Source organism: Podarcis erhardii (assembly GCF_964252035.2).
Source record: "Podarcis erhardii genome assembly, chromosome: 9".
NCBI lineage: Eukaryota > Metazoa > Chordata > Lepidosauria > Squamata > Lacertidae > Podarcis > Podarcis erhardii.
This window is the reverse complement of record NC_138512.1, coordinates 80,134,301-80,145,583: the sequence shown is the minus strand read 5'-3', so window position 1 is coordinate 80,145,583 and position 11,283 is coordinate 80,134,301. Positions and strand designations below refer to the sequence as shown.

At 47.9% G+C, this 11,283-nt stretch overlaps 1 protein-coding gene across 2 annotated transcripts in view; it reads right to left on the bottom strand.

Moving 5' to 3' along the window:
• Positions 1 to 4,963: 4,963 nt before the first annotated feature.
• LOC309350346 (homeobox protein EMX1-like) overlaps positions 4,964 to 11,283 on the bottom strand; it is an 18,914-nt gene continuing 12,594 nt past the window's right edge. For both annotated transcript variants that reach the window (XM_081877367.1, XM_081877366.1), the window contains exon 3: positions 4,964 to 5,679. In XM_081877367.1, coding sequence (XP_081733493.1) covers positions 5,512 to 5,679 — 168 coding nt within the window. In that variant the 3' untranslated portion in view covers positions 4,964 to 5,511. The remainder of the gene's footprint in view (positions 5,680 to 11,283) is intronic.

Genomic DNA, 11,283 nt, shown 5'->3' with positions numbered 1-11,283 from the left:
AAGCCGGCTGTGTTGTCACCAGGCACAATGGAGGAGGGGACATGGAGGATCTCGTCTTCCCTGAGGTCAGAGGTGGGGGCGTGTGACACCCACTACCTCCGCTGAGTGGCAGGGCTCAACAGGCAGAGGAGGCCATGCAGAGGCAGCTGCCTGCTTCTAGAGAAAGACACAGAGGGTCCTCTCAGGTCCCTGACGCTCCTCTGGGAATGGATCCCTCGCCTTCGAAGTTCCAGCCTCAAACAGGAGGAGAGGGCCAGGGCCTGGTCCGCATGCTCAGCGCCTTCCCCAAGTGTCTTGCTTGCTGTAGCTTGTAAGAAGGTGAGGAGAGCCTGCTGGATCAGGCCCATGGCCCATATGGTGGTGGTGATGATGATGATTTATTTGTACCCTGCCCATCTGGCTCTGTTGCCCCAGCCACTCTGGGCAGCTTCCAACAGAGATTCAAAATACATTAAAACATCAGTCATTAAAAACTTCCCTAAACAGGGCTGCCTTCAGATGTCTTCTAAACGTCAGGTAGTTCCTCTCTTTGACATCTGATGGGAGGGCATTCCGCAGGGCGGGTGCCACCACCGAGAAGGCCCCTGCCTGGTTCCCTGTAACTTGGCTTCTCGCAATGAGGGAACTGCCAGAAGGCCCTCGGGAGAGGGACCCTGGTGTCCAGGGTGGAGACGCTCCTTCATGTATACAGGACCAAGGCTGTTTAGGGCTTTAAAAGTCAGCATCAACACTTTGAATTGTGCTCGGAAACGTAACCCAGCCTCCTGTTCCCACAGTGGCCAACCAGTTGCCCAAATGAGAAACCCTCAAATAGGACACAAGCACAAGAGCAATTCTCCCCTCCTCAAATTTCCAGCAACTGGTATTCAGAAGCATCGCTGCCTCTGGCCATGGAGGCAGAGCAGAGCCGCCATGGCCACTAGCCGTCGATAGCCCTCTCGTCCTCGTCCATGAATTTGCCCAATCTTTTAAAGCCAGCCAAGCTGCCGGCCATCATTGCCTCTTGTGGCAAGGAGTTCCACAGTTCTAACTAAGCTGGCTTGGCCTTGTCCACAGAATGGAAGACAGCAGGGTCCCCAAGGGTGTGGTCTACAGGGAGCTGGCTTCAGCCACCAGGTCCATTGGCCAGCCAACTCTGCGTCACAAAGATGTCTGCACACAGGGGCGCCAACTTGAATAAAATACCGGGGGCTGGTAAGTCCTGCCCCACATAACCACATGGCAGGGTGCACGCTCACCATTTGAATGGCTTAGCCCTCTCAAATATTTTTTGGGGGGTCCAAAGGGAGCTCGGTCCCTAGGAGTTGGATCCTATGTCTGCAAACGAGACATGGCGGCTGGCAACATCAACCCCACCGTGAGGCGACCGCAGTCCCTGAAGACAGGCAGGCAGGCAGGTTTTGCATCCAGAGCAGTGAGAAGAGGAGAAATGGCTGCTGAGAGGAGAAGAGACGCCATGTTGCATCTACAGCAACACAACTGGGCGCCTTCCTCTGCCCCGGCTGCAACAACACATCTCTCTCCTGTATTGGTCTCTACAGCCACAGCAGGTGCTGCAAACTGCCAACTTCACTCCCTTCAAGGCCCCCTCCTCCATTTTCTCCAGAGACAGACGGATGCCATCCTGGCATGCTGTGGGAGGGAGTTCCATGGTTTAACTAGCTCACTGCTGCCTTGCAGAAGGCACAAGGGAGGGGGCTCTGCTCCCTCTGCCCACCCACACCTGAATTGGGTGGGGTGATTCACTGAGGGAGGGGGGGTTGGCAGGGGAGCAGAGAAGGTGGCTTTTGATTCCCCTCCCAAAGCTCAGATCCTGCTCATGCACAAGCGCCACTGCCAGAGCCTTGGCAAAACCTCCAGGCTGTCTCGGGTGGCCTGGATGCACAAACCTGCTGCCTTATTCTGCAACTGGAGCCCGGCTCCTTCTATCGCCCCCCAGAGATTTACTGTCTCCAGGCATTTCCTGCAAAAAGGAAAAACACTCAGGTTTAAAGGGGTTCCTTTGCACCTTTGCAAGCTGCTGCACTTCATGCGCCCCTTACAAAAAGCAAGGCTTCTGGCCTGGGGGGTCTGCAGGGGGACTTAGTGCCAAAGCTGCCTCAGGCTCTTCAGTGGGGGTCTCTCCAGAGCTTGGCCCTTGCCCTGGCCTGAGGCCGTCCTGGATCTCATTCTCAGCTCCTCCAGGAGGACGTGAGCCCAGGTCCCTCCCCATGAAACTCAGGCTGGCCAGAGGAACACGTCCCTTTCTCCCAGGAAAACAGGCTCGCTCTGCTCTCTGCTCACTCCCCTTGACACGGGGGTCTTCAGCTGCTGGTTCTCAACAGCACAAAAGGGAGGGAGGGAGGGAGGGAGGGGGTCTCCCAAATGCAGTTTGAAGCTAAAGTGGCCACCCACGTTTGAAGACTTGCCATATTTTTAGGACTCCCCTTTTTCCTGGGATTGAAACTGTTTTGAATATTGTGTTTTAATGGTGTAAACTACCTTGGGACCTTAGAGTGAAGGGCAGGTTAATTAATAAAATAATAATAATAATAATAATAATAATAATAATAATAATAATAGGAATGCATACCCACAGCCTCCCCTTTCCTCACCTCCACTGCCCCCCTCCCACTCTGGGCTTCATTTTCTGACAGCAGAGCCAAGAAAAGCACTAGTGCCACCTTCTGGCCACCAGAGAACTAATCACGCAGTGCATTTCAGTCCGTTCTGTGTTGCTCAATTAAAACGCAGCTTCTGGTGAAGACAAGGAGGCTGGTGCTGGACGTGCTGAGCGTTCTGGAACAGCCTTCCTCAGTCTGGAGCCCTCCAGGTGTTTGGGGCTGCAGCTCCATCAGCCAAAGCCTGCGGAGCCGTGATGGGTAGGGATGCTGGAACGTGGCGCTCTCCGAAACATCTGCAGAGCACCCGGCTGAGGAAGGGTGATCTGGGAGAAGCATGAATATCATCAGAGGCAGCCTTTGCGGCAGGGAGGAAACACAACAAGCCGAAGCAATCAGGAAATAACGATCCAGGGGAATGAAGACGAACCCTTTCCTCCTCTGGCTGCTGCCTCTCTTAACACCACCAGGCACCATCAGTGCCAGGTTCATTACTGGCACATAAAACCACAACCAACAAGTTCCCTTTTGACGTTTCCATATAAGGACATGGTTCAGCTGCCATGGTTCAGGGTAGACTACTGCAACCTGCTCTCTTGGACTGGTCTTGAAAGAAGTCTGGGAATTGCCGCTGGTTCAGAAATGCTGACAGGTACCCTCCAGGTGTTCTGGGTTACAACAGTGTGCTGGCTGGGGCTGAAGGAATTGTAGAACGGTAGAGTTGGAAGGGACCCTGAGGGGGGTGCTTTAATCCAACCCCCCACAATGCAGGAATCTCAGCTGAAGCATCCATGACTGATGGCCACCCAACCTCTGCTTAAAAGCTTTTGAGGAATGAGAGTCCACCGCCTCCGAAGGGAGCCCACTCCACTGCTGAACTGTCCATTCCACTTGTAGTCCAGAACATCTAGAGGGCACCAGGTTGGTAAAGGCCAATTTAGAGGATTGCTTCCAAGCCCAATTCATGGTGCTCTTCTGGCCCTTAATAGCCAGGGAGCTGGATATAAGAACAGGAGAAAAGAGGAGATTTGTGTCCTATCTAGTCCAGCATCCCAGCCAACCAGATGTCTAAGGAAACCCAAAAGTGGATAGAGATAGATAGATAGATAGATAGATAGATAGATAGATGATAGATAGATAGATGATAGATAGATAGATGATAGATGATAGATAGATGATAGATAGATAGATAGATAGATAGATAGATAGATAGATAGATGATAGATAGATAGATGATAGATATAGATATAGATAGAGAGATGATAGATAGATAGATAGATAGATAGATAGATAGATAGATAGATAGATAGATATAGATAGATAGAGATAGAGATAGATAGATGATAGATAGATAGATAGATAGATAGATAGATAGATAGATAGATATAGATAGATAGAGATAGATAGATGATAGATAGATAGATAGATAGATAGATAGATAGATAGATGATAGATAGATGATAGATAGATAAAGATAGATAGATGATAGAAGATAGATAGATAGATAGATAGATAGATAGATAGATAGATATGCCGGCAGAAGTCCCACCTCCACCTTTGGTCCCCCAAATCTGCAGCTGTCAACTGGCAGCCTACCTCGGGTGAGTAGATAATACTAGGCTGAATGAATGGCCAGCGGCTGAACTGGGGAGAGGCAGTTTGCACCAATACACCTTCCACGCAATGGCCCTCGTGCCAAGGCCACCTTCTCCGTAGCAGGTGCTTGGTCTGATAGGAGCTGTGTTGAGCAAGGGCTCAGGGTGTTCAAAGGGCCATTCGGCCAGCAGGCAGCTGAGACGCCCAGTGTGAAGCCGCAGAGCCCTCTAACTGGCCGCAGCTGCTCTGACTCTCCCAGCTGCTGCACCCTGGTTCTGCCCATCTCAGCCTCTGTGCACCCAGAATGAGGTGCAAAATAAGAGAGGCGTAGAAGCCTCTCTCGATTGGCAAAGCAAAAGTCAAATGCCAAGAAAGGAGATTGGAGGTCAGCGTCAGGGAGAACTTTCTGAGTGCAAGAGCTGTTTGTCAGCTGAACTGGCTCCCGCAGAAGCTGGTGGCTTCTCCTTCCTTGGAGGTTTAGAAACAGGGGTCAGATGGCCACCTGTCAGGGATTTTTGAGTTGTGATTCTGGCATCACAGATTCTGGCATCAATGACCCTTGGCGCTCTTCCCTTCTATAGGTACGGTATACCCCAGAACCAGAAGTGTTTAATTCCCACCTGGAAAATTATCTCAGGAAATTATCTTTGCCACGCTTTCCTAAAGGCTTGGGAGCACATCTGGGATGTCTGCGAAGCCTCGATTCCACCGGTTCCTGCAAACAGATTCCCCTCCTGCACGGGAGCTGGCTACGATAAGGCGACATGTTTCAAACCCATGTTGTTTTTATTACCGCACAGTAACACACACTACATCTGTTGCTATCTACGACACAGGGGATATGCACACACCAAACGCAGAGACACTGAAGAATAAATTAAAGAGAAAATGGGTTTGCTGCCATTAGAAAAATAATAGTAAACCCAACCAAAGCCCAACAAAGACAGGAGGAGTGTGCAGGGCATGGTCTTGGTGGACGTGTTTATTTGCTCATATGGCTGACGGGGGACTTCCTTGCTGGAGCAAGCGGCAAAGCCCTTCCTTTTCCTGGAGCCGATGCAGCCTCCCACCTCGGCCGTCCTCGGCCGTCAAGTGCATTCCCTATCCCCACAGGTGGCCCCATGGGCTGGAGGGCTGGTGGGAGCCCCAGGGAGGAGGGGGCTCCGAGGCAAAGCATATTCCCCCACGGAGGACAGCCCATGCATGGCAGTGGGAGGAGGCCCTGTCCTGGCTCAGTCTCCAGAGTTGGTTCCCCCCCTTCCCACGCGGTCCTGTCCGCGAACTGTCTTGCCAGCAGCCTCCTCCCACCTCCCTCCTAGTCGTTGGACGTGACGTCAATGTCTTCTCCGTTAGATTGCTTGGTGGCGATCCGCCATCGGTTGATGTGGTGGGAGCCTTTCTTCTTCTGGTCTGACTCTGGGCCTTCCTCTTCCAACTTCTGCCTCTTGTATTTGGTCCTCCTGTTCTGGAACCAGACCTTCACCTGCAGGAGACACGAAAGCGGAAGAGGCTGAGGAGCTCAGTTTTCCAAGAAAGAGGCAGAATTATTCACCGTACAGTGACTCCAGTTTTACAGTGGTACCTCGGGTTACATACGCTTCAGGTTACAGATGCTTCAGGTTACAGACTCTGCTAATCCAGAAATAGTACCTCAGGTTAAGAACTTTGCTTCAGGATGAGAACAGAAATCATGCAGCAACAGCAGGAGGCCCCATTAGCTAAAGTGGTGCTTCAGGTTAAGAACAGTTTCAGGTTAAGAACGGACCTCTAGAATGAATTAAGTACTTAACCCGAGGTACCACTGTACACTTATTTGAAACTGAAGTTGTCCCCACGCACTGCAGCGAGATGGTGTCTATTATCGGCCACCAGGTATGTCATTGCCAGTCACTGGGAAGATTTAGTTGGGGGCTATGCTCTGAGCATGGCACAGCAAAGTGTGTGAAGTCACCCTTTTGGAAAAACATGGCCTGTTCATGAAGAGTAGCAAGAGGACAAAACAAAATGAAATTATTATTATTATTATTATTATTATTATTATTATTATTATTTGCAATATTAGGCATGCAAAGGAGGAATCGCACAATTTGCACCTGCATCCAGCATTCAGAAATCTTTGATTGACATAATGAAATACAGGTGACAATCCTCTCTCTGCTTATACGGCTCTCTAAATACACCAATATATAAGCCCCAAACATTGTTCTCTATTTTTTGTTTGTTGGTAAGAAATGTTTAAATGTGCTCCTAACAGTACTCTTCACCCTATGCCCACTGATCCTGACCACTCTTTTGTTTATTATATCTTTTCATATTGCTATTCATATTATTATTTAGTGTGTTCTTAAGATTTGTAAGCTACATTGTACAATTCTTCTGAATCTTTGTATTTCTTAAAACTGATAAAACGGAAGGAAGGAAGGAAGGAAGGAAGGAAGGAAGGAAGGAAGGAAGAAAGATGTGGACATGGAGCCTGGAAATTAAGGTCTGGTGGTCTCAATGCATTTTAGAAGTGTTTCTACAAGTTTATTTAAGTAATTAAAACACTTAACTCCTCACTGCCTCTGAACTTGAGCCCAAGAGGCTGGATGGTTGACTGCCTATTTATTCATGCAAAATATTTACTCCAACCTACCCTAGACAATCAAAGCAAGTAAGAATATTTATGTATTCATTTCATTAAAATTATCCACTGTCTGGTTGGTGATGGTGGGAACCCAACACCTGAAAGTCATTTACAATGAGAAGAAAACAATAAAGTTATCAGTAAAAACAGTAAAGGCAACTCTTTAAAACATTCAGAATCTAAAACCAGCAATCGGCTAAAGATGGATTAAACATCTGGTTGGGCTTGTCTAAACAGACATGTTTTTAGTAGGCGCTGAAAAGAGTACAGTGAAGGAGCCTGTGTCATATCAAGAGGCAGGGAGTTCCACAGTGCAGCTGCTGCCATGCTAAAATATGGATTTCTTACAGCTATTGTGTATTGCAAACTAAAACTCCACCCGCACAGATTTTGTGGCATCGAAGAGGCTGTTTCCGCTTGGAGAAGGGTGGAGGGCGGGTGGCCAGATGGACGGGCAAACAGCTGTCCTCAGAAAGGTTGCAGAGCAACTTCTAAAACTTGACTTCGGGGAGAAAGCAGCCCCCCAAGTCGGAAGGAAACCTCCCTCAGGAGGCAAAGTGGTCCATTGCATTGTGGAGGTTGTCAGAGAACACAGAGCAAAGAGACAGCCAGTCAAAATGATGTAATACAGAAATAGGGACACACAAACATATGTCTGATGATGATGATGATGATGATGATGATGATGATGATGATGATGGCTGCTTTAGTTGGGATTCCTGCATGGCAAGGGGTTGGACTAGATGACCCTTGGGATCTCTTCCAATTTTATGATTCTATGCTCTATGTTAGAATAAATGAAAACAGCAGCTCTGCTTTTGCTGTTGAGAACAATCTGAGCACCCTTTGAAAGACAGAACCCTGAGTGCTTCCAGGTGGGATTTTTTGTGTGCATCCCAGCAGCTCATGTATGAAAGCTTAATATGGTGTCATCGTCACTGAAATGCCAGCCTGTACTTTTTGCTACATTTAATCCAGGTTTTCCCATGCTGTGGAAAAAAACTGTAAAAACGACCCATTGTACAGCCTCCGTCACTGCTGGTGTAGAAGCTCATTAGCAGAAGAAGACCCAAGTTTTTGTATGGTCAGTTTGTCACATGTGGGGTGACATTTCTGTGGGTGTTCCCTCTCATGCCCCCACTTCCTTTTGCTCCTCACCTGAGCGCATTCACAGAGTCCCAAGCCATATTGTTCCCAGCAGCCCAAAGAATGCAAGCTCCTCACTGAACCCACATTTCAGGAGCCAACTCCCTTTGCAAGATCTACACCCAGGATTATCTTGGAGAGTGTCATTGCACTTCCTCTATCGGTCTTTAAAAATAAAGAAATTAACAAGGCATTCTGTGCGCGACGGCTTAATCAAATTCTCATAATTTTGCTGCAGATTGAGATATCTAATATCACTTTGAAGAACATAAGGAAAGCATGCTGGATCAGGCCAAAGGGGGCCCATCCAGTAGCCAGTCATATTGCCGCCACAACCAGCTGCAGACATCATTCACTCAAATTGCCTAAGAAGGGCTACTGAGTTCATGGCAATGGGGAAATGGGGGACTTCTTGGCCTCCGTCCCTCTCACCAAAGAATCTCCCACACTTCTGCCTGTCCTACAAAGCACAGGTCCAAGTGGTTTTCTGCTTCCCCTGGGAAAACCTGCTCTTTAGTGCTGAATTGGAGTGAACATCAATCCACGGAAAACCTGATTGTGAGAAAGAGCAGGCTTCCCCGGGGGAAAGCAGCAGGACATAAAGAGGTCTGAATGAGCCCTAAGTCCTAACAGCCCTAAGTCCTGATTTGGGTGGAAGCCCTGCACCCAGAACATACTGAGAGGGTGGCCCGGCTGTGCAGGAACTGTACTCTGCACACACTCAGAGAAGTCTTCTTCCAGTGTTTGGGAACTGAGCTTGGGGCTCATCCTGGGGGTCTGGGCTGTTGCCCTCACTCTCAGAACCCAAGTGCTCAGCAATGCAGGACTAAAATAATGTCAGACATATAGCAAATCAGTTGGATTTTGTAAGCTGTTTTGATATTTAAAAAGCTTATATGGCAGATATTTATTTTTTAAAATATAAATTCATAACACTTCAAACTCCTGTGGTGTCCTTCCTCCAAGTTACTACCAAGTCTGTCTGTCCTCTGCTATTCCAAGTTCCAGCCACCTGCCTAGCAATGGAGGGTGCGTTTTCCTTCGCCAGTGCAGCCAAATGAGTTTCTTCCCCACCCGAAAAGCCCCCAGAGCAGAACCTTCAAATGACACCAGTTCACTTTGAAATTTAACTCTTATGTCCTTTTTTACTGGTGTTTTAAAATTGCAAATCCATTAAGAAAAATTGGGGGGGGGGAGGGAGCAAGGAGAAAACCAAGCTCACATTAACAATACATTTTTGCATCAGCACATCCATCTCAGTTTTCACAAACAGATCAGTACATGCCACCCAAATGAGCCAATATGTATCCAAGCCGATGTTTATAGAAAGTGCCTTTAAATGGTCTTCATTCCACTGCAGAATAGACTGAGCATTTATCCTTCCAGGCTCAAAGTGTAAGTCTCTTAGTGACCCACCAGGCGCATAAAATCCATTCTGCTTCTCTGCATCCTGAGCACATTAACTCAAAGCACAGATACCAACCATTTCAAAAGGCTTTTCTTATCTCACCCTTCCTGGCAGATCAGCCTTTGGAGCGCCTGGCGCACCTTTGAGCAAATTTCCGGAGTGAGTGTGCTTGCAAACTGTGGTGCAGCTTTCAAAGCAACAGGTTTTGCACAATAGCACTAAATTAAATAAAAAAGAGACGTCAAGACAGGAAAGGACACATATGAAGGTATTCTGACAACATGAAATGTTAAGGCACATATACTGGACTGCCAGCTTATGAGCACAGAATTGTAGGCTTGGAATGGACCCAAAGGGTCATCTCTAGTCCAACCCCCTACAAGATAAGCTGACCAAACATTCTTCTTTTTCTCTGCCAGCCCTGAGCAGGCAGCATCCTGACACAGACAGGGAGTGCAGATGGTCCATCCGTCATTGTATGGAAGGAGATGCCACCGGGCATTGCACTGACCCGAGGGATCGTGGTGCCGTTTTCAACAAGAGCCTTCTACAGCCACATAAATTCTGCCTCCTAAAAGTTGTCAGGTTTTCCTCCAAGTTACAGACATGATTACATCCTATTTGGGCTTCCTCAAGTCAAAACAGCCTGCTCATCAGCCTTCAGCAAACCCAACCGCATCTAGAGAAATACGTGTCATGTATAACCAGTGATGTTGAAGTGAATTTTGAAGCGACAGAACTCATCCCGAGAGCCCCCTGTAGCCCCACCCACAAGGGGGGTCCAAAAATGCAGGCCGCATTTCTCCAAGGAGTGGCAGTACATAACGTAATAGCCAACTGAGTAGGTTCAGCACGACTGCTGTCCTCCCCTATTTTCCTCACACAGGTTCAACCTGTAAAACACGCTGAGCTTTAGCCAAAGATCACTGACTGTCTGGCTGAAACGCAGCATTTAGTAGCTGTTAATTAGAAATGTAAACCATCTTGCAAAGGTTGCCGTTTAAACTGCTAGCATGAAGCAGGAATCCTACCAAATAAAAGGAAAGAAGTAGCCAGCCACTGCTAGATGATTTTCCTCATTCCCATGGTCATTTGTGCCAAACAACAGCAAAACTTGAAAGCCTCATTCTCACCTCATGTTGGGTCCACCAACATGACCACCATTTGGAATTTTGAACCGTCTTGTGGGCAACCCTCCTGCTTCTGTTGCTTCTCTCCAACCCCACATTCCACTTTCTCATATTGCTCCCCTTGTTCCACCCAACTGTCTCAATCGCTCTGCTTTCTGTCCAGCTGCTCGAGTGTCAGTCCGAAAGCACAGAGAGCCGAGAGAGGAAGTGAGAAGGAACGTCCCTTTTCCAACTTCCTTCTTAAGTCTATGTATCTTTCAAGCGAGGCAGGAGTAAGCACATTTGCCACTTTGTGAAAAGTTTGGCACAGATTTGCATCAGCCCCCATTTCTGGCGCAAGGAATTTTTCTCTCATTGACTTTGATGGGAGAGGGTGGAATTAAAAAGTGGACCGCTTCAATCTGCAGATTCGGCACTTTTCCAGGTGCCACAGAATACCTTCACCACATCTGGCAGAACTTGGTATTTTAGTGTGGCAGCACAGAAACGTTGGAACTCCCTGCCTGTTGATACTAACTGACTGCTGATTCAGGACTTTAAATTGTGCTTTTTTGCACAATTTTCCTTTTCTGCGTATCCTGTAATGTTTTCCTGTTGCTATGGCCATTGGCTAATGTGAATAAAGTTCTCTCTCTCTCTCTCTCTCTCTCTCTCTCTCTCTCTCTCTCTCTCTCTCTCCTGCCTATTGATAGCAATCAGGCACCTTCTCTGTCCTCTTTCCAGCATCTGCCAAAAACATTCTTATTTAGACAAGCGTACGCAGACGTTTAGAAAGAA